Source organism: Juglans microcarpa x Juglans regia, chromosome 8S (assembly GCF_004785595.1).
Source record: "Juglans microcarpa x Juglans regia isolate MS1-56 chromosome 8S, Jm3101_v1.0, whole genome shotgun sequence".
Classification (NCBI taxonomy): Eukaryota; Viridiplantae; Streptophyta; class Magnoliopsida; order Fagales; family Juglandaceae; genus Juglans; species Juglans microcarpa x Juglans regia.
Genome location: NC_054609.1, coordinates 8,334,390 through 8,358,432, shown reverse-complemented (window position 1 = coordinate 8,358,432; position 24,043 = coordinate 8,334,390). Strand labels below are relative to the sequence as shown.

The window sequence follows — 24,043 nt, the reverse complement described above, 5'->3', positions numbered from 1 at the left end:
AAAAAAAAAAAGAAAAAGTTTCAAGGAATTCTGAGAAATACATTTGAAGAGATCTTGTGGCCTCTCCAAAAAAGACTAAAGAAACTTTTTGAATAGACCATTGATTCCAGTTAAATTGTTAAAGAACAATTCAGAAAGAAGATGGACATTATAACAGACTAGAAAAGTGCACAGAAAGTTACAAGTATAATATGTACCTGCCGGTGATCACGACATCAAAGTACTGAAGCCAGTCAAAATTTATTCTGTTACTGCTTTTCATTGTACATAATTCACAGAGGAAGTTCATCACAATGTTTGTATAGTCCCATAAACTGTAAGAGATACAACCAAGGTTACTCACAAAGAATGTAGAACGACCGAAATCTCTGAGCATTTTGAGCATCAGCACCATCGAGGTATCTTTGTTGATATATCTAGTTGAGAATCAAAGAAAAAACAAGGGAAAATATATTAGCTAAAATAAATGTAAGCAGTAATTAAAATAATCAAGCATATATAAAGTTAAGAACACCCTTGGCTGTGACATTTATTATAGCTCAAATTCTTACTGTTCAGGATCTTTTGCAACCGTTTGCTTTAAAGTTCCATCACGGTGACACAGATCGACTGCAGCACGAACATCTTTGTACATATGAGCGTAGCTGGAAAAGAAATTTAGACCATTGATATTGCAAAAAGAAAGGTATGTAGAATGGATGTAATTGTATAAACCAGTGTTCTATGGAGTGCATGTCAGTGACCACTATATAGTTATTAAAAATCCTCAAATAAGCCGAAAGAAAAAGCAGATAAAAGAACAAAGTAAGCACTACTCTTACTCAACATGCTCTGAAACTTTTCCGGGATTTCTGTCTCGGAAATCAACCAGTTGAGCAAACAAGTAGGCTTCAGCTAGTGAAAAAAGGGTATCAATGAGAGAATAGTCAGGCTCATCAAAAGAATCCCGTAACAACGTATTCCCGTAGGTCCCAACTTTTTTTTCCTTCGACAGCTCCCTGAACCCATGATAGGCTACCTTCACATACCTATGCCGATCCATCTGTATAATGCACATAATGATTAACTGAAGCACTTTTTCATAGGTTTGTGCAACAAAGAATAGCATTGAAACCTAAATTAGTAAACAATGCTGTGAAAAACAAACAAAGAGTAACCTTCAAGATGTTGCCTCTCTTTTTATCAAGTACCAAGCCTCTCACCATGTACTTCCAATCAAATGACCAATCTAGTAACTGCATAGGGTCATTTTTCTTAATAAACAAACCACATAGTGCAATTTTGAGTATAAAAAGTATAGAAGTAATGGACAACAACATATCTACCTTTGAAAGATATGCTCGATCAATGGAAACAAATTACCCAGGTATCATAGGTTATTTATTATACAAAACGATATCAAATGCTTCCTAGAGCTATAAGCACATAAGCAAACGTGAGTTCTGCTACATACATGCTGAACACACCACAATAGACCAAATTGTAGACCAAATTTTTAATGGTGCCTTTGTACGCAAGTGATTCAAAAGTCTCAGGCTTATATTGTGCCAAAGTGTAATCCATATCAAACCCGACAGATACAATATTCTTCATATTTAATGATCTGTTGCAAAAGATATGCTTTCCTATATCAATATTGTGTCCTCCATCAGAAGATGACCATATAAATGGTTTATGGCCACCATCACTGCTTGTCATATGAAGAACATTTGGTGATTTGTCACCAGCGGAAGTCCTGTGGCTCTCGTCCATTGGATGGCCGGCCTGCAATTGACTTGCTCCTGATACTTCTTAGCAAGGGTAGTGGAGGGGTAAACAAAAGATTAGCTTCTGCTGGTGATTGAGAATGATATCAATATAATAGCAAAAGTCAAGGCCACATAATGCATTTATGCATTTTTTTCATGCATATTGTTGATGCACATACCCTTTACAAATTCCCAAAATATATTTTCAACACATCTACTAAAAGAATCATCAGTTAAATCAACACAGCTCCGAATTTGATATTTCTACATTATACATAATTTATCACTTCAAATCCTACAAAATAAAAACTTCGTAGATTAAATCAAATACCCACACTAAAATCCCCATAAAGAACCTAAAACTTTTATTCTGAATTTCTGATTAATTTATGCATACATCATACTTATAAAGAATTTATGCATACATTACCTTTATATGGATACCACCAGATACAAACAAAACCAATCACAACTTAACTGAATAACTAATAGTTCAAAACTTTCTTATTTTAGGTAACTGGCAGGCCTGCCTGATCCAATCGAAAATTCAAAATGAACTGCTCTAAATCCTCATTTCCCGTCGTTTCTCATCCAACCGCCAAAATCAAAGAACTTAGTGTTCCCATATGAAAATGATAAACAAGAAAACAATCTTTCCCGCCAAAGAAAACCTTTAAGTTCTTACCTGTGTTGTCAATCAAAAGGAGCTTCCAACAATAGGTATCATCCAAGCTACGCTCCAAGAAACACCGAAAAATCCAATTCCTCAATTAAAAAACAAATAATCTTTTTGCTCCCAGAATGACCTACCAACTAATACAATACCGGTTCGAATCTTCATACACTACAACCTCATAATCTAGACCAACCCTCCACGTAACAACCAAGCTTTCACCAAAGCACTGGCGAGATTAGTGTTATAAGAACAGAAAGCATAGTGACAGACATTAATAGAACCGTAAACCCATAATAATTGTCAGCCTCACCGACCCAGAAGAAACCCATAATCTTCAACAATCAAGAAACAAAAAATCGAACCATTCTCGAAGAAAGACTGTAATGAACCGTTGTACCAATGGGACAAGACCCAACTACGGAAACAAACCTGCGGCGCGAATTACTCTTCGTGTTCCAGAGTGAAGTGGAATCCGGGAAGAGACAGTGGGAGAGAAGAGGGAGAGGCAAAAGGAAACGGGTTTCTTGGAGATACGCATGGTGAAATTAAATAGGACGGAGTGGTGACCGGTGGAAGGAGAGAAATGGGATTCCCGAAGCAACGCGATTCACACGTTGGCCATTAACAATGATTGATGAGAATAAGAAGTTGCAGGGTCAAGAGAGATTGAATCTACTTATTCCCCGTCTGGAATTGAATAATCCATGTTGGGGGGAATTTAATTCCCAGGATAAGTACGATTCAAGATTCGTTTTCTGTTTCTCCCAGCGGGAAATCGTTTGGACTTTGGAGGAGGAGTAGGAGGAGCAACGACACGTATGTCTTATAGAGCCAAAAAATCCGCAACTTTGTTCGCTTCTCTATAAATATGTCTTATAGAGAAATGCACCCCTTGGAGCTCTTTCACTACTGCTTCCCAAAAATCTCAAAGATACCAAACCGTGTATTTACCTGAGACAATTCAATCAACTACCATTTTGGAATCGCATTCAATTTCCAAATTGAAAAAACCTAACTCTTTACATAAAATCACCCCTTCAAGAAGAGGCCGAAGTTCAGCTTCATTGTTCGTGCCCTGACAAAAAAAAAAAACAGAAAAAACACCTTTTATTTTACCAGAATCATCTCGGACTGACCCTTCTCCCCCACATGAACCCGAATTACCCCCTATAGCTCCTGTCCACATTCACCTTGACACCTCCCAATTTTGGTTTCTCCCACCTCACTAAATATGGTTGACGTTTATACAACTGCACCGTAGGAATGTCTAATAAATCCAGCACCTGTGCATCACTTGGCGAGACCGATCCAGCTTTCATCGCTTCAGCCATAAATATTCTAAGCCACAATTTTATCGAAATTCATACCCCCTCAGCAGATTCGGCCGTACCTTCCATACGCATTTTACATCTGCATTGCCAAAGCTTCCACTTGATTATCGTTGGCAGCAAACCGATAATAATACCCATTTGTGAGCACTTCTTAGCCAATGAGAACTAGTTGGAAACTCTTCCCAGCATGTCCCAGCAAGTATCAAAGGAAGCCCCAACACCATAGCAGCTCGATCCCAGACCTTCAAAGCATATTCCCCCGAATGCAGAACATGCTCCAATGTTTCACATTGATCGGATAATTTTAAAATAGAAGTGCATGTATGAGTTGTGTCGAATATATTAATTAATGCGTCTCCTAACACGATAGAAAATTTTAAGTCACATGACACCACATGACATCTAGAAAAAAAAAAAAAAGGTTTGATTGAGAGACTTCACATAATTCTTGTCATGGAGAATTTTTTTTAAAAGAATGTATTTGTGAGCTTTGGGTAATATATTAAATTAATAATTAAATTTTTTACTAAATTGTTTTATAACTGGAAGTGTTGTATCACGTTGGTTAGGGGTGTTCAACCGGATCCGAATCCGGACTTCCAGCCATAACCGGATCCGGATGCTAAAATCCGGATGCTTATCCGCCCGGATTAATCCGGATTGAATCAGGTAGATTTAATCCGGGCGGATAACCTGATTCAATCCAGATATCCGGATTGTAACCGGATATCCGGATTATAACCGGATTTAAACAAAAAATAAATTAACAAAATAAATAAATAAAAATGTAAAATAAATAATATTGTTATTACATCACAATGCAAAACATAAATTTACAAAAAATAAAATAAATAATAATACATCACAACTAATTAAAATAAAACATAAATTTACAAAGATCAAAATGCATTAGTCTTCACATCTTTAATATGGAATAGGGGGAAACATTGATTTCTTTCACCTTGATCTGGTGATGTCATTTTGAAAAATTTTCTACTGGACTGAGTCTCCGTAAGCTGCCAAGAACATCAATTACAACAGATAAATGAAAACTATAATGATTAGAAATAATAAGTCAAAAAGAACAAGAGAATAAAACAATATGTAGCCATGTTTGTTTCAGTTTCTAAAATCAGTGTCTATAACCTAATTATCACCTGTGGAGTATTCTGTTCCTGGAATCTTTTTCATTGAGCTACTTACTTTGTCCATCAACTTATGTTGAACATATTCCTTCTTTGGCCCCTCCCTTGAAAATGCAACAATCACCTCTAAAAATGTAACAATTAATATGACTTTTGTTTAGTACATTAATTTCTCCTTCCACAATATATATATATATATATATATATATATTTAAAATTTCTAGTACCCAACTCAGACTGTGAATCATAGAGTATTCTCATATGCTAAAATAAATGCCAACTTTCATCAGTTTTGCATTAACTTTTAACATGCATTTGCACCGAGATCCGTTGCATCAGGAGATCAAAAGATACAACTTTGTAGAGTTATTGGTGAGGTGACCAATAACTCTATAGCTCTTATCCACATTCACCTTGACCAATAACTTTTAACATGCATTTGCATTGACCCTTCTCCCCCACACGAACCCGGATTACCCCCTATAGCTCCTGTCCACATTCACCTTGGCACCTCCCAATTTTGGTTTCTCCCACCCCACTGAATATGGTTGACATTTATACAACTGCACCGTAGGAATGTCTAAGAAATCCAGCACCTGTGCATCACTTGGCGAGATTGATCCAGCTTTCACCACTTCAACCATAAATATTCTAAGCCACAATTTTATCAAAATCCATACCCCCTCAGCAGATTCGGCCTTACCTTCCATACGCATTTTACATCTGCGTTGCCAAAGCTTCCACGTGATTATCGTTGGCAGCAAACCGATAATAATACCCCTTTGCGAGCACTTCTTAGCCAATGAGAACCAATTGGAAACTCTTCCCCACCATGTCCCAGCAAGTATCAAAGGAAGCCCCAACACCATAGCAGCTCGATCCCAGACCTTCAAAGCAAATTCCCCTGAATGCAGAACATGCTCCAATGTTTCACATTGTCGAACGATGCATCAATCACACCTGGAGGCCAATGAAATTCCACTCTGTTTCACTCTAGAGTCCACGGCTAAACAATGAAATCTCGCCCTCCACATGCACAGCGAAATATTTTTTGGCAAGAGCTTATGCTAGATCCAATCCATGCCAGGAAATTGTTCCTGTTTCAGGCGTATCTCCTCCCACGCACTTGTAGTCGAAAAATCTCCATCCGACGTTGGTTTCCAAATTAGGATGTCAAGCCCAGTTTTCCATTCAGGCAAATTACTTAAAATCTCCCCCCTAACCTCCATGCCAACCAACGCCTTTAATTTATAAAAGTCCCACCCAGCAGCAGTCCAACAATCTTTTACTTGAAGAAGAGGGTAACGTTCACAGGTGCACGCATGCACAAAGGTCCAGAAGCCAGCCGCTTATCAAACCAAAAAGACACTTTTCCTTCTCTAACCCACGAACTAGAATTATCACAGACATCCGGCATGACCTTCATCACAGCTTTCCAAAACTTAGAGCAAGCCTGCGTATTTCTCGCAAGCAGAAGATGCCCATGCTTCACATACTTTGCTTTAAAAAATTGAGTCCATAGATTATCGACCTAGAACAAGCGCCACGCAAATTTCATATGAATTGATCGTTGCACATCCCCAAACTCTCTAAGCCCCAATCCCCATTCCAGAACAGGCAAGCACATCTTTGATCATGAAAACCATTTTTTCTTTGCCTTACCATTCACATCGCCCCAAAGGAACGTAGATAGCATGGAATTTAGCTTCTTCAAGACCACCCTCGGCACATCCAACACAGCTAATAAATGAGTTGCCATACAGGAAAGAACATGCTTCAAAAGAACCAAACGACCCCCTTGCGATAGTAACTTAAATTTCCACCCCGCCATTTTATTGCGAATTTTCTGAACGAGAGGCTCCAAAAATCTAGCATTAAGCCGACTAGACACAATAGGAACTCCAAGATAATTCACAGGGAAAACCCCTCACTAAAACCCGAACACCTCAATAAAGCACGACGACGACACAAATTAATATGCTTAGAAAAGTGAAGAGCCAATTTCTCCTTGCTAATTTGCTGCTCGGACCAATGTCCATAAAGTTCCAAAATACTCAATAGAGTCCGAAAGGACCTTATGTCTCCATTAGAGAAAATCATTAAATCATCAGCATACAATAAATGAGAAACCAAAGGTGCCTCAATCGGATGATAGAACTTACCAATACTTCCTTTCGCAAATTTCTGAGAAAAAAGCCGCGAAAGGATTTCCTCCATGACAATAAAAAGGCAAGGCGAGAGAGGGTCATCTTGTTGTAGACCTCTAGATGGTTTGAAAAAACCTTTATAAGTTCCATTGAGCATAATAGAAAACCAAGGAGGTTGAATACACTCTGCAATCAGTCTACAGAAACTAGCCTGGAAACCGAAAGCATTAAGCACCTCTAAAATGAAAGGCCAATGAACTCTATCATATGCCTTAGCCATGTCAATCTTCATCATGATATTTCCTCCTTGAGTTTTCCGATAATCGAGTGAACCATCTTTGGGGCTAGCGTAATATTCTCAAAGATACTGCACCCAAGAATGAACGCACCTGTTCTTGTGAAATTAGCTTAGGAAGAACCAACGTCAACCTCTGAACTAAAATCTTGGAAAATTTTTTATAAGCCACTGAACAAAGGCTTATAGGACGGAACTTATCAAAGCTTTTTGGATCTGGAACTTTTGGGATCAAAACTATGTACGACGAGGAATAATATCATGGCAAAGGAGTAACACTGAAAAAATCTCTCGCTGCCTCCACCACATCATCCTTCACTATCTCACAACAGGACATATAAAAACTAGAACCGAAGCCATCCGGTCCAGGCGAACTATATTTTGGAATAGAGAAAACTATTGCCTTAACCTCCTCAACAGATGGAACCGCACACAACATAGAGTTCTCCGTTTCAGAAATCAAAGACTGAATAAGATCCGAGATATCTGCTTGCTGCAAAACTGGTGTCTCTATTAGAAAACTTTTAAAGTGAGTCACAGCACCAAGATGAACCTCCTCCGGCATTGAAAGCAAAGATCCATCTGCAAGGTGCATGCACGACACAGTAGAAGACTTCCATCTTTGGTTAACCGATGGATGAAAGAATCTAGAATTTTGATCCCCCTCCATTAACCATTCCTCTTAGCTTTTTGAGCCCATTTAATCTCTTCCCTAGCCTCCCAGTTTGCAAGTTCCATTTTAGTTCTCAAAAAATTTGCTTCCACTGCTGGATCATAACACTCCTAAAGCTGAAAAACAAGAAGCTCTACTTTCTCCACTAACGCCTTAAGGTTGAGCGCAACATGACCAAAAATATTTTTATTCCACCACTTTAACTCAGTCTTCAACTTTTTAAGTTTTGCTGCCAGCTTCAACAAACCATTACTCAGCTCTGGTTGACGCCAAACACCCCCAACTAAGTTCTAAAAGGAATCATGCAAACACCACATATTTTGAAATCGAAAAAGGGAAGGACCATACGAGCCTCGCGGCAAAGTCAAATGCACCACCATAGGACAATGATCCGACGACTTCCGCATAAGATACTCCATATAAGCCTATCCAAATAAATTTGAGAAAGCAATATTTACCACTGCCCTATCCAAACGTGCCCAGCTTCTGGACGATCCTTCATGGCCATTACACCAAGACATGCTTCTTCCCTGGAATCTCATTTCGACAAGACCACAATTATCCAAGCAGTCATTAAAATTAGCCATTGCCAGCAACGATCTTGGATTTCCTCCAATACGTTCAGTATCCAAGTGAATCGCGTTAAAATCCCCTATCACCAACCACAGAGACTCATTTATCTAGCCATTCATCTGAATATTTTCAAGTTCGGCCCACAATTCTCTACGCTCTACTGAGTGCATTTCGCATAAACGAACGTCACCAACATTTTATAAGACTCTAAACTCAGCCAACCCGACAGAGTTTGATTATTCATATTCATCGTCTCAAACTCATACTCTTCCTTCCAGAAAATCCAAACCTTCCCCCCGGAAATCTCATTACAACAAAACTTAGAGAGGCCCAAATAAGATGCCAATCTTGTCATTTTCCTTGCATCCTCAAATGGTTCCAAGATGCCCACCACTCCCACACTATATTTTCGAACTAAAGACTTCAATCTTTTCTGAGACCTTCCCAAGCCACAAAGATTCCAAACCAAAATTGTATCAATCATAAATTAAGTTTAGAGGTACGGGTTGCAACCTGATGTAACTATCGAACACCTTGTTAACACAGATCCTTACGAATAGATTTAGAGCCATGATGTTCCGGATCTGAATCATAAGCTTTTTCCTTCATCACATCTACAGTTCTATGATCCTCCTCCCTATCCAACCTATACTCTCGAACCTCTTCAATTAGCAGCCCTTTATCAAAATGCCTGCATTGACTCTCTAACTCAAGGACCTCATAAACCACCTGGCACTGTCCACCATCAACCACCCCAACGGCCAAATTTCCTTTAAGAAACAGTTCAGACTCAATCATTATTGGTTCTGAATTTTGTGGAGCCTCTCTCTGTTTCAAAACATCACCCTGCCCACCTAGCGGATCAGCTCCTCATCCATATCAGTCTCATGCAATATTGGCTTCGTAACGAGACCCTCAACACTCCTACTTCCCTCCACCACTACCTCCACAAAGGATGACACACCACCCTGCACACTTATATCAACCTCCCCCTTCTGTTTTTTTCCGTTTCTAGCATAGCACGCTCAGTCTCCAATATCTTATTTTTTTCCTTCCAAATTTGTTTAACCACAAGCTTCAGGTCTGAAACACGGTAGGAGATAACCTGGACATGCCTTAGTATTTTGATAATAACTTTCCACTCAAACATCCGATTGATGTGATTCTTGATGCATTGAAAAGCTATCTTAAAGGGCTACAAATTAGTATATGATAAGGACGTCTAAATTGTAACTCCTGAAGTGCGTATGCGTTTGCCAATCTGAATCCTAAAAGTTAGGCCATTTTTTATGCAGGAATTATGAAAACATTAGGGTTTCTTTTATACCTGGGGGAAGCATATCATTGGACAAAAATTGAGTGGGAGGAGGCCAGGAACAATTTTAGTTTATTGTTTAATTTTCTTTTGCGAATGGATTTCTAAACACCCTGCTAAGGTGTAGGGTATAGCCCAACCATCTTTTGGTATGTTCTTAACAATCTGTTTGTGGTCTTTATGTTTAAGTTTTGGTGTTTTCTGATTGATTTACTATTCTAGAAAGGAGATTTATTCTCTATAATTCTTTCATTTATCGCAGACTTTGGGCAATGCTTAAAATTCCTTGCACATAAATTCTCTAGATTTGTTTTGCCTAAAATCAATCCAATTCATGGACCTATCTTTGAAAAGTAATATGTGCTTTAATGGTTAAATCATCTGACTAAGATCATTCTTCGTATGAATTTTAGTTGAGTTATAAAATAGATTGTTGAAACTATTATTAGATGCATTGTGTGCGAATCCCGAAGCCTTAGTGTTTTAAGATATGGATATTTTTCTCCATAGTTTTGGCTTTTTTACTTTCAGCAACTCAGTCAACTCTTGCTAATCTTTTCTATTAAGTTTTATTGTTCTATTTGATTTTCTTGCTTTTGATTGCATATCTACACCCTTCCCTGTGGATCCGATCTCGGACTCACCGAGTTATTACTACGCGACAACCCTACACTTAGGAGGATTATTAAAGTCACAGCATATGGTTTGGTCTCATCTCATCTTGGAAGGGCTTTAATACCACCGTAGGGGCCCGAGGGGTGACTCCCTGGGCCTGGACACGGCCCAACAAGACACTTGAGGCTTAAACACCCCTTGACCCAGCAGGGTTCAAGTTGAATCAACAAAGAGAATACCTGCTTATTATCCCAGTATTGTTAAAATGTTCATCCATTCAAAATAGATGGATAACTCAGAAGAACGGGGATTCAAGTTTCAAATAATAGATGAGGCAGTTAACCCGAAGGGTCCTAAGAAGGCAAACTCTTTATTTAAAGAGGTCAGGTACGCTAATGAAGGTCTGAAATATCTTTGGCTTTGAGATTACACATACCATGACTGACTTAGGCATTAGGGGGCCCCTTTTACCCCCCAAGCCAAGTCCTCTTACTTTTTGGTTGCAGGAGGTCAAGAGTGTGCAGTGGTGAAACACGTCCTCAATAGTTGGTGCCGTCTGTGGGATTCGCTAATATCTTACAATTAGCGTGCTTTTCACATGCCTTCCACCACTTGATCTCAGGCAACTAGAAACCAGGAGGAGACATTGTGAAACATGGAGGGAAGACTCGTAGAAATGGAAGAAATAGTTAGGAGACTCACTGCTAAGGTTGAATCGTTATGAAGAGAGAATGAGATTCTCAAGGCAAAGAACGGACCATCAGGAGAAGACGCGACACCCAGTCAGGTTGACAGGGTAGATATGGAGGCTCACAGTGCGGGCGCAGGTAAAGTCCCCCAAGAGAATGGGGAAACAAAGAAGATGCACCATGACTTGCGCAACCTGATGGATAAATACGAAGAAATGACCAAGAAGATAGGGACGTCGTCTTCCGTCGATCAGCTACTGACCAGCACCAACTTACAATACACTTTGGAGATTATGGCGGTGCCGCTTCCTCCAAAATTCAAGCTCGCATTAATAGACATGTACGATGGGACCAAGGAGTCCCTTGATGACCGAGTTAGCAAGGAAAATCCCATCCACTTTGTGAGAATTTATGGATCAGGCAGACAATTTTGTGAACATCGAAGATACATTGATCGCCTTTACCACTAGGTCAGGGAGAAAGGAGGAAAGTGCGTCAAAAGAAGGTGGTGTGCTGTCGCAAGCAACCAAAAATAAAACCTATAATCTTAAAAATACATGTAGTAGTGCAAGTAAAGATCATTCCCACAAAGAGTATTAAGCCTAGTTTTATGCTACATGAACAAGGATGGGGGGGGGGGTTTGAGTATAACGAAAACAATTTTAAGAACAATTAAGGAACAATTCAAATTAAAGTATCGAAATCAATCAAAAGAAAAAACCTTGGTCTAAGTCAACATCCACCATCGAAATTTTACAACTGATCATCAATGTAAATATATATTAATTCATATTTTGAATATTCACTATTGGAATTATTTTCCTATCTCTCCTTAGTAGCAGTTAATTAGAAAACAAGCGATCTAATTATCCTTAACTACTAAACAACCCAAGACAAGTGCTAAAGGTTTAATCTAGTCGCAGCCTTAAGAATTAGAGAGATCGATGAAGCTAAACAACACAAGCACAAGTGGTTGCATTTAATCTCGTCGAGCGTTCTTCCTAAGATCTAATAATTTTTGACGTAGCAAATCATTAAATCTTAGTTGCTTCACAAATTAGAGAGATCAAACAATTACGGATTTGATATCTAATCTAGCAGTAGATTGCAAGGAATAATAAACTAGCAGGCCTCCTAGTAATTAAACGAGACAATCATGAAAATAGGCACAAAAGAATATCCGATACTCAAAGCATAAATTGAACACTAAAAACAAATTAGATATCACAGTTTTATTGATTCCGAGGCTTCCGTTTCCTTCGACCAATTTTGAAAGTTTAGCCACACAAGATCATGAAATCTGGAAGGAAAAGTTAGAGAAGAGGGGAGAGAGATGCCCTAGTATGATGAATTCCCCCCTCTTTTACACATCCATGTCTCTTATTAGAATCCTACAAAATCTCCTAAAATATTATAAACATTATCCTCAAATAACCATATCCAAATCTGACTTAATTAAGGAAAATATTAAAAATAAAATAGAGTCCTAATATAACTAGGAAATTGGTGTTTTCCAGCTGTAACTTTCGTGCACCATATCTCCAAAACGTCTACAATTAAATCACATATTTGAAGTGCACGATAAGGAACGTCAGCAGTGTAGGTGCGTCAAATTCAAGCCCGATTTTGACCTTGATACAGCCAGTATCTCTCAAAACTCAAAACATGAAAGTTGTAGATCTCTTTCTTGTGTTCCATATCATTTTTAATCATCTCAATCAAAGCTCGGATGAGAGAGTTATGCCCAGTTATACAAAGTGATGTCAAAACTGTCCAATATCGCCCAATTAACTTCATTTTGCATTTAACTCCTCCATTTGCATTCTTAATCAAAATAAAAGAATAATGAGTACATTTAGGCACCAAATAAGTATAACTGGACATTAAGGAAGAAAAATATGACATTTTGCATTCTCATCAGAAGGTGCTAGGAGGGTCCAAGAAAGTAGTAGACCGAGGAAGAATCAATATGAGAAAAAAAGGGGATACGCTCACGGGTCGCTATAGCAATAGCCATGTTGTAACAACCCAATCCTAAGTTTAGGCTATAAATATTATTATTATTATTATTATTATTATTATTATTATTATTATTATTATTATTATTACTATTATCAGGTTTTACATTTATTAATTTTAATACGATTATTATTATATTGTTATGATATTTTATGTGTCACCCGATTTTGTGCAATAGCCGCTTACTCAGTTGATGAGCAGTTTCTCCACTCCGCACGTCTCCACTCCCATGCATGCACGTCTCTTTCCCTGGGGTTTATTTTTTATGGTGTTCTCTACCACTTATATATATATATATATATGTTTATACGCTAGATCTTTTGCATGAAGAAAACTTCACGCCGCAGACCGAGAACTATTTCAAGCCTCTGCCTAGCCGCACTCAGCCCCTTGCCCAGAGTATGCCGACGCCACCATTGACCACCTCAAGGGATGACCAACACAGCCCTGTCTTGCACCCATCGAATAGAGCACCGTTAGGGCCACAACTCGATGACGAAACCACCGCGACGACCCCACTGCGCAGACCATTGATGATCGTGAAGGACCTTCGAGCACTGTCACGTACAGCACGCTGCGACCTCTTGCAGTACCCATAGACGAGCACCTTGATGCAGCCTCTGTTCTACATAACCAGCCACCAGAATAGCCGCCCAACAAGCCACGACCACCACCTTGCAGAAACCGTCAACACTCCTACACCATCGTCACCCAGCCGTTGAAAAACCACCAACGAAATACTCTGTTTTACTGCACCAAAACAGAGGAAGAATTCTTCCCCACCTTGAACTACAAGCTAGCCACCCACGTCGCCAGCTCCTCCGCGACACATGCCACCTGCACAGAGATCACCGTCGGACCACCTCCCGGCCACCACAGAAAGCGCCAACCAGCCCAATCCCGTCGCATCCACTCCTTCTCAGTAAGCTTTGCCGCCGCTCTTTCTCTCACTCTTGGTTGCTTTTGTCTCCCTCTCTCAGCGTCGCACCACCATGAGGACCCTCCAGATGTGCAGCCGTGACCCCTGCCAGCCGCTAGAGCCACCGTGCCGTACAACCCCTTTTAGCGAGCCCTGCCTTGTATGTCTTTCTACCACTCCCCCAGCCTCTGTTGCCTTGATGTTTTAAGTTTGTTTTCTTTTAGATTTTAGTTGTTGCAGGTGTTAAATGAGATTACAAGTATGCCCTTTTTAATCTAGTATCTTGAAGCAGTGTTTTAAGTATAACTATATTTGTAACCTTGCGTTTAAGTATATATTAATTATGAATATTATTATGTTATTTTAATTAAAGTTGAGTCTAATATTTCCAGTTGAGTTTAATTTTATTAAATAAATATATTAGTCAAATGCTCATTTTATTAAGAAAGTGTTGAAAGAATTTGAAATATGATTTAAAGTATATTATTGAGCCTAATATTTTGTTAATATTCATTTGTCTATTTTATAGAATTTTAATAAATAATCATGTTAAGAATATTTAAATGATATTATTATTTCTTGTTCAATTATGTTAATTATAAGAAATGAAACCTATTTTAAGAATTGAAGTTTTATGACTTATTTTAAAATAGCTCAAGTATTCTACTAAATTATAATATGTTATTAGTATTTAAGTAATTTAAATACCATGATTTATTGATTATGGTGTTAAACAAAAGATTTATTTAACTATCTTTTAGATTGTGAATTTAATTTAGTAGGATATTATTACAAATTGTTCCCAAGCAGTTTAGTGATAGTTATTATTGCATATAGGTCTCAAGTTACGAAGTGTTATTCAAAAAGAAACGCAACGAGGTAAGTAATTTGATCATAAATTAAGATCATCACAGTTCAGCTTATATATAAATATTATTCAAGCCAGTTCATTGACAACCATTATTTATGAACCACTCATGTCATATGCAAACATGTCATCCAGCATAGCATAAGATCATGTCATTCCGCATCATGTTCAGATTCAGAAATTATAATTATGTATGTATTATGTCATGCATCTCATGTGTATAAGACGTGTAAGCTATCTTAAGTTCAAAATGCAAGATAAGATCAGATCAGTTGATAAGATGGCCATTCAAATGCATGGTACCAATGCAGTTCAGTTTCAGGATGGATGTGCAAGCCACAAACTCAGTCGTGGTCCACCATAGTATGCCAGAATACTATCAGTGACTCCCCTTGCTGCAGCGGGACGTGGGGCAGGTGCACAACCTCGCACATAGGGTTAAGTGTGTTGGCCAGCCAGATAAATCAGTTAAATCAGATAAATCAGTCAGATCAGTCAGTTAATTCAGTTAAATCAGTCATACATAGCATAAGCATCAGTATGATCAGTCATGAATTTAAACTCAGTATGAAATTTTTATGAAAAATTTATGTTTATTATGTTTACGTTGTGATGGATTTCTTGCTGAATCTTCGACTCATTTTAATTTGTTTTCATGTTTTTAACCACCCAGGTGAGGATGATGAATACGAGCAGGCAGGCCAGGAATAGAAGGAGCAGTTAATTTTAGTTTCAGACTTTCTAAAATAAAACATACTTTTATGACATGAATTTATTCATTTAATATTTTTGGAAGACAATTTATAAGACAGTTTTTCTACAAAATAAATTCTATTTTTCATTTATGAAATAGGATATCTCTTGCCGGGTTTATTTTGTGAAAAACACGTGACACTCCTAGCCTACGGGAAGGGGGTGTTACACATGTACATTATTCTAGTGTGCAAGACCAGGGCAGCACGAAGGAAACTAAGCGTGAGGAAGACTGCGGGTGACGAATGCAAAGGTACTATATGTACCATAGAACGAATGGCCACGGGACTGAAGATTTTCATATGCTAAAACAAAAAAACGGGTAGCAGAGAACTAGAATGCATTGTCGCCAAAAACACCCTCTCCGCCACGACGTTCAAACAACATGAGGCAAGAGCGTAAGCTCAGACTAAGCGAGAGCCCGAGGAGGAGAGAATCACCCAAGATAGGAGATCATAAGAGTCGAGAAACCATCGACCTAGGCTAGATACAGATCGGCAGAACCCACCTTTGGGAGAGATCCATACCATAGTCGGAGGGTATGCAGGAGGTGGCCCAACTTCGACAGGAAGAAAAACCTATGCAAGATGGGTAAGGTATGAAGAAGTTTATAGTGTGGAGAGGCCAGTGAAACAGGCGCGGGTGCAGGCCTCACCCCCAATGTCCTTTGGCAAAGAAGACTCCTGAGGGGTGGTATACGCCCACGATGACGCATTAGTGGTCACAATGCTGGTAGGAAATTACACGACAAGGAGGATATTGATAGATAATGGAAGCTCGGCGAACATCCTATTCTGGGATGCTTTTACAAAGATGGGGTTAAATGCAAGTTTGTTTTGACCAGTGCCGACCACATTGAAGGGATTTACGGGAGACGTAGTCCAATCCATGGGGTCCATCACACTGCATGTGTCAGTGGGAACTGATCCTTACCTCGCCACCACTATGACTGAGTTCTTGGTGGTCAAAAGGCAATCATCATATAATGCCATTATAGGCCAGCCAACTTTGAACACCTTGAAAGCCATCACGTCCACTTACCGTTTGAAAATGAAGTTTACTACTAAGGCGGGAGTTGGCGAGGTACACAGCCAATAGATGCTTGCCCAAGAGTGCTATGTACAAGAATTAAAAAGAGGGAAACGGGATGTAAAAATGGTAGAGCTGCAAGAAAATGGCAATAGGACTTACCCACCATCTCCTTCAAAGGTTTTCATGACGGAGGCAGATACGAGGGATGAAGAAACACTAAGGTAAGGATAAGTCGATGAACCGTTGGAACTCATTGCTTTCGATCTTGCACAACCAAGTAACCATGTAAGGATTGAGACTACAATGTCAAAGAATGAGAGGACCCGCTTAATACAGATCCTAGGGGAGCACAAAGACATCTTTGCATGGAATCATCAGGATATGCCAAGAATCAGCAAGGAGGTAATAAACCACTAGTTGAATGTTAACCCAGACACAAGGCCTGTTAAATCGAAGAAGAGGAATTTTAGCACCAAGAAGTACAAAGCAATGGCAGAGGAACTGGATCGATTGTTAGCAGCAAGGTTTATTAGGGAGTCTCAGTACCCAAAATGGTTGTCAAATGTGGTCTTAGTAAAGAAGTCCAATGGCAAGTGACGAATATGCGTGGACTTCAAGGACCTCAAGAAAGCCTGCCCGAAAGATAGCTTCCCTCTCCCCAGGATAAATTTGTTAGTCGACGCCACAGCAGGTCACAAGGTGTTGAGCGTCATGGATGCCTATTCCAGGTACAACCAAATCAAAATGAGCCGAGCTGACCAGGATAAAATGACCTTCATGACTGACTGGGGCCTATACTATTACACGGTTATGCCCTTCAGATTGAAGAATGCAGGAGCAACCTAGCAAAGGCTTGTTAACAAAATGTTCACCAATCAGATAGGCCGAAACATGGAAGTATATGCGGACGTCCTTTTCGTAAAGAGCATGGAGTTTGAGCGGCATTTGGAATATTTGAAGGAAGCTTTCGGTGTGCTACACCAGTACAAAATGAGGCTCAACCCAACTAAGTGTGTGTTCGGGGTTCAGTCGGGCAAGCTCTTGGGATTCATGGTGTCTGAGAGAGGCATCGAAGCGAATCCCGACAAGCTCAGGGCAATCATTGAAATGAAACCGCCCACGACCCTAAATGAGGTCTAGAAACTGGCAGGGACAATAGTGGCCCTCAGCAGGTTTGTGTCCCGTTCAACGGACAAATGCATCCCTTTTTTCCAGGTGTTAAAGAAGGGCCGAGAATGGGATACACGATGTGAGGAAGCATTTACACAGCTGAAAAGAATACCTAACCCACCCGCCACTGCTTAGTCAAACCAAACAGGTCACTGTATCTGGCCGCCACCCCAAATGTGGTTTCTGCTGCTTTAGTCAGAGAAGCTAGTAAGGAGCAAAGGCCAGTGTACTATGTCAGTAAAGCCCTAAGAGGGGTCAAGAAGTGATATCCAAAGATAGAGCTGATCGCCTTCGCTTTGGTGACGTCGCCACGACGATTGCACCTTTATTTTCAAGCCCATCCCATTAGGGTCACCACATCCGCACCCTTGTAGAAGGTACTCCAAAGACCAGACACCTCGGGGCGGCAAGTGAAATGGTCAGTCGAGTTGAGCAAGTATGACATCAATTATGTTCCCAGAACCATTGTTAAAGGACAAGTCCTGGCACATTTGGTAGCGGAATTAACGAACTTTCCCGAGGAGACGCCAAAGATGCCCAAGTGGAACCATGGCTCATCCTGTCAGGCAGAAGGAGGTGCCAACATGCATATAATAGTGGATGACGGTGTGGAATCATTTCACGCTATCTGTTTGAATTTCAAGGTAACAAACAATGCAGCAGAGTACGAGGCAGTACTCTTGGGATTAACCATAGCTGGAATCTCAGGAGGAAGGTTGATAATGATGAAAGTAGACTCTCAAGTAGTAGTCGACCAGATCACGAGAGAATATTCAGTGAAGGGACCAAAATTGATAAGGTACCTCCATTACGTCTAAGAGAAATCCCGTTAGTTCTAGTATTTTCGGATTGAACGAATTCCCAAGGGGGACAATTGGAAGGTGTTGCCATGGGAAGTGATCCTTAGGGCAGTAGATGTGGCAGTAATAGGGGAAGAAATTTTTGGTATCAATGAAAGTTTGCTAGAGTAAGCAGATGACATCATCAAGTACTTGAAGGAGAGGTAACTACTTGCTTCTCAGGATGAGGCGAGGAAAGTAAGAAACAGAGCAGCTCGGTTCACCTTGATAGACTGGACGTTGTATAAGTGGAGTTTCTTTAGCCCATTGCTAAGATGCATATCGAAAGATGAAGCTGAATATGTGATCAGGGAAGTGCACGAAGGTGTTTGTGGGAACCATTCAGGAGGAAGGTCATTGGCGGTGAAAGTCACGAGGGCAGGCTACTATTGGCCCAAGAGGAAAGGAACAAAGTAATTAGTAAGGAACAAAGTAATTCAACCAAAGGAACCTAAAGACACCTAACGTAAAGGTCCCACTGCACAATATGCAATGAGACTTCACGAAGTAATTGGAAGGGTTTTAATACCACCATAAGGGCCCATGGGGTGACTCCTTGGGCCTGGACCTCCACGGCCTAGCAAGACACTTGAGGCTTAAACACCCCCTGACCCAGCACGGTTTAGGTTGAATCAACAAAGAGAATACCCTTCTATTCTCCTAGTATTGTTAAGATGTTCATCCATTCAAAACAGACCGATAACTCAGAAGAATGGGGATTCAAGTTTCAAATAACAGATGAGGCAGTTAACCCGAAGGGTCCCAAGAAGGCAAACTCTCTATTTAAAGAGGTCAGATATGCTAATGAAGATCTAGAATATCTTTGGCTTTGAGATTATGCATACCATGACTAACTTAGGCATCAGATGGTCCCCTTTACCCCCCAAGTCCTCATACTCTTTGGTTGCAGGAGGACGAGAGTATGCAGCGGTGAAACACGTCCTTAACACATCTCATCTCATATAATCATTATAACTTTTCTCAATGTCCACATAAATATAATAAATAATTTAACTTTTCAAATTTCAAAACAAAATAATATTTTATTCTAATTATAATTCTCCTCTCATCTCATTAACTTTTATTGAATGTTGATGATTTCCTTATTTTTCCTTCAACAAGAAGAAATAATAAATAAATACTAAAACATATTATTTTTACAATCTAACCAAAGTTATAGGTAATCCAATGTGGATGTATAGGAACTAGATACTCTTGATTAGCTAAAATAGCCAATATGCCATTTTTAGCAAAAATTAAGCTAAAAAAATAGACAATCCAATGTCAATATTCTTTTGTGGAATGCCAATGTCTGTCAAGAGTCATCGAAGCCACATGAGTTAATAGATGGTGTTGGCAAATGTGTGATACTTAGCCTCAATACTAGATTGAGAGATACCTTACTGTTTCTTGCTGCATCAAGGAATCATAAATGTTTGAAGGAAGAAGTAATAGATTAATAGCCAACGGTGGAGCAACGATCAATGGGATCACTAGCCAAATCAATATTAGAATAAGCCTAGTGCTCAAGAAAAAAAATGAGATGAGAAGTGAAGTACATGTAATAAAGTCTGCTTAACATAATGCAAAATACAAAGAATAACATCATAATGAGTGTAATGTGGTGCACTAATAAATTGACTAGACAAATGAACAATATAAAAAATATACGGTTTTGTAACAGTAAGGAAAATGAGACTAACAACTAACTATCTATAAAGGGTGGGATCTGAAAGAGGTTTGCCATCAGTGGCATGAAATTTAGCATTGTATTTAAGAGAATTGCTAGTTGTCTTGTTATCAGTCAATACAATATTAGAAAGTACATTAGAAGCATATTTAGCTTCAAAAAGATTATAATCATCGGCACCTGATGTGACCTCAAGGCCAAGAAAGTAGCTTAAGTTCCTCAAATATTTCATTTCAATATTCTAAAGAAATTCATCCACTGAATTTTTAGTGGGGTGTACCAGGGAAACTCCCATTTAATCCTCAAGGATTATCTCACGATGACCCTTGGAGCGCTGACCATAGCGAGGATCGGGTTTCTATACCTTCATTTCCCTTCAATACTTCGCTGCTTAGGGGAGGAGTTTCTGTGCTTGCGAATCTAGAAATAGGGGTGAACATTTTTCAGTGTGGACCAGAAAAACTGATCAGATCAAGTGGTTCGGTCTGGATCGAAACAGACTGCCCTTACTCGGTGTTGGTCCATGGTATCTCCAAAATTCGATTTTTGGAGGAGGGTGGGTTTGTGGTTTCGGCCAGTGCCACCTTTTTGACACAACCTCTCTCGACTTCTTCACCCCATCTCTTTGGATGGGCAAGTGATCCCATTCCATCCTTTATTGATGAGGAGTCTAACTCTTTGAGGTTATATGGCTCTTCTGGATCTTGTCCCTTGGGTCTCACAAATCTTCGATATGCCTTTCGAGTCTCTTGCTTTTGACCAACAAATCATCTACATAGACTTTCATGCTCCTCCAGATTTGGTCTTTGAACATGTGATTGACAAACCTTTGGTACGTAGCTCTGGTGTTTTTCAACTTGAAAGACACTACTTGGTAGCAACAGAAACCCTGATCAGTGACGAATGATATCTTTTCCTGATCACTTTATTGCATTCTAATTTGATTGTCTGGGTATCTATGAAGCTTAACATCCGATGGCCTATCGTGGAGTTGACTATCAAATTGATTCATGGCAAGGGAAAACTATCATTTGGACATGCCTTGTTTAAGTCAGTGAAATCCACACACATCTTTTATTTGCTATTGGATTTCTTTACCAGGACCACATTTGGAGAGCCATTCCGAGTAATGTACTTCTTGTATGAATCCAACTCGCTTTGGCATCGAGACCAAGCATGTCTTCATCGCTCCAAGCGAACACATCTTTGTCTTCTTCCAAGAGTTGCTTTAGTTGCCACTTGACCTCGAGTTCAATTTCGTCCCAATCCTTATTTTCGCTCTCGGTTTGCTTTGATCCAAGGCTAACAATTTGAGGGGCTCATCTACTTCCCCTTGTTTCAAACTGCCTTCATCCCATGTCTCAATTCCTTGTTCAATGAGTCTTGGTGGTAGGGGAATGACTTCTTTTGACTCCATTTCCGTCGAAGGCACATCTTTTCCTCCATTCTTGAGTTCCTGTATGTTACATGATCTCTTCAACACTCGTTCTCCTTTCACTTCTTCGAATTCTGTTTTGTTGGGAACTTCATTTTCAGGTGATATGTGGAGGTGACGGCTTTCAGACTACTCAAAGTTGGTCGTCTGATGATCACATTATAAGAGGAATGAGCTTTTACCACTAGGAAATCTGTCTTGGTAGTTCCAACTATTATGAGCAGCGTGATAGTGTCTATGGGCTGGTCTGTTCCCCAGAAAACCCTTTTAACAATGTCGACGATAGTCGTAGTCGGTCTAGATCAATCCCCATTTTCACGAACTTGTCCCAGAAGAGAAAGTTAGTTGAACTTCTATTATTCATCAAGATTCTTCAGGTGGTATAGTTGGCAACAAGTTGTGTTATTGCCAAGGCGTCGTTGTTGGGGGTATTGTACGCCTTCAGAATCCTCCTCCTTGTATGAAATGGAAGTGGTTTGGATTCTTTCCTGCTTGGATGGCCTTTTTAAAGCAAAGATTCTTCGTATCTTGCTTTCCAGGCATAGGCCTTCCTACTAGATGAGGTAGATCCTCCACTAGAATATCTTCCTGCTATAGTTCAGATCTCGCCCAGTGGAGTGTGGTTCTCGGTCGGGTTGTGGCGGGGATTGTCTCTCACGTTGTTTTGCGCTTTCCTTCTTCTTTTCGGGCTTTCGCTCCTCTAGGGTTCCCTAGATCGTCCCCTCTACTTATTTGTGAGGGTGAGTTTTGATGTGTGACTAGTCTTTCTAATTCTCCACTTTCTTACATGGGTTTTATTCTTTTCTTAAGGTTACGACTGTTGTCCGTCCTATGCCCTCCCAATTTTTGGTAATCACAATAAGGGCGGACATTCTTTTTTTCCGTATCTTGGTTGCCCTTCCTTTGCTGGCATTCGTTACTTAGCACTTGCACATTGAAACTCGAGTGCGTTGCTCTCGAACCTTAACCTCCGAAGTGGGGATGTGCTTCTCTTTCTCTCTTGATCCGATTATTCTTCGCTCTACAATGATACGTAATATTCTTTTCCTTTCCTTTTCTTTTTTTATTTTATTTTATTTAGAGTTTGGATGATATTGAATTTTTCAATCTCTATTTCTCTATTTTTTGTTTTTAATTTTATTATGATGATTTCTAATTTTGATGGATGGATATGGATAATTTTGATAATTTTTCCAACTTTTCTTTAGGCTATTGACAAGAACAAAATGTGCAAATAAGGTCAAATAGTTGATGTTCAAAACTGATTTTATTTATTTTATTTATTTATTTATTTTATATAGTTTTTTTGTATAATTGGGCCGAAAATACACATTAGAATGTAATTTTAGAATTTTTGGTTTGTTTGACCCATTTTGCATTGGCTTGGATCGAATTGGACTGAATGGACCAATTGGGCCGATAGATAAAGGTCTAGACTAGACTATAGGGGAATCGGTCCAATCTCAGTCCGGAAAATCCGTGGATTGAAATTTTCATTCTTGTCCAAAAATTCCCCCATGGACTAACGGGTCCGGACGGATTACATTTAATAAGAACAAATATGTAATCAAGTTTGAAATACCATGAGTTATCCTTTTTTTTTTTTTGGCTATTTTTTGGGATGAAGTTTCAGTTGTGGATATGAGAATATAGCTTTAATTGTAAATCTAATTTTGTTTCTCTTATAACCCCTATCTTATTGTCCAATAATAGAAGAGATAAAATAATTTTAATTCTCAAAATTTTGTTTTATTATTTTTTTAAGTGTGTAATGTTTGGATCCAGATGATTTATTAGTTGATCTATTTGTTGGGAGTTGGCGTTGACTCAGGAAATATCCAACTCTATCTAGACTAGATCTGACTTGGCTGTAATGGACCCAAACTGACTTGTTCGAGAAGTCACTCTCCAGAATTAGGGAAGAAGAGAAGAATGAAGTGAAGAGAGAAGACGAGTCTGTAATTGCATGAATTATCCATTGGGACTTTTCCCCCCAAGTTCTTCTATTTATAGTAATTGTCTGAACAAAACGGCAGTGTTTTAACAACACTTATTGTAGTTCCCGTAAGTAAAAACGACTGCGTTACAATTAATAAGAAGAAAAATACATT

General features: G+C 39.3%; 2 protein-coding genes across 2 annotated transcripts; both read right to left on the bottom strand.

Annotated features, from left to right (window-relative positions):
* Window positions 1-28: 28 nt before the first annotated feature.
* On the bottom strand, window positions 29-1,439 carry LOC121244348 (cytosolic purine 5'-nucleotidase-like). Its single transcript, XM_041142379.1, has 4 exons — window positions 1,158-1,439; window positions 822-1,042; window positions 552-644; window positions 29-416 (listed from the first exon to the last, which is right to left on the bottom strand). Exons 1-4 carry the CDS (start codon window positions 1,317-1,319, stop codon window positions 179-181), a joined length of 714 nt encoding a protein of 237 aa, XP_040998313.1. The 5' UTR covers window positions 1,320-1,439; the 3' UTR covers window positions 29-178.
* On the bottom strand, window positions 1,399-3,236 carry LOC121244191. Its single transcript, XM_041142215.1, has 2 exons — window positions 2,854-3,236; window positions 1,399-1,787 (listed from the first exon to the last, which is right to left on the bottom strand). The coding sequence occupies exons 1-2, from the start codon at window positions 2,960-2,962 to the stop codon at window positions 1,399-1,401; spliced, it is 498 nt and encodes a 165-aa protein (XP_040998149.1). The 5' UTR covers window positions 2,963-3,236.
* Window positions 3,237-24,043: the final 20,807 nt, after the last annotated feature.

Excerpts from the sequence above, each read along its gene's own strand:
- LOC121244348 (XM_041142379.1), bottom strand. The coding sequence starts at position 1,319 with ATGTTGTTGTCCATTACTTCTATACTTTTTATACTCAAAATTGCACTA. Across the intron at positions 645-821 it reads AAAGTTTCAGAGCATGTTGA|CTACGCTCATATGTACAAAG; the intron begins GTAAGAGTAGTG and ends TTTCTTTTCCAG. Across the intron at positions 417-551 it reads GTTGCAAAAGATCCTGAACA|ATATATCAACAAAGATACCT; the intron begins GTAAGAATTTGA and ends ATTCTCAACTAG.
- LOC121244191 (XM_041142215.1), bottom strand. The coding sequence starts at position 2,962 with ATGCGTATCTCCAAGAAACCCGTTTCCTTTTGCCTCTCCCTCTTCTCT. Across the intron at positions 1,788-2,853 it reads AAGAGTAATTCGCGCCGCAG|TATCAGGAGCAAGTCAATTG; the intron begins GTTTGTTTCCGT and ends CTTGCTAAGAAG.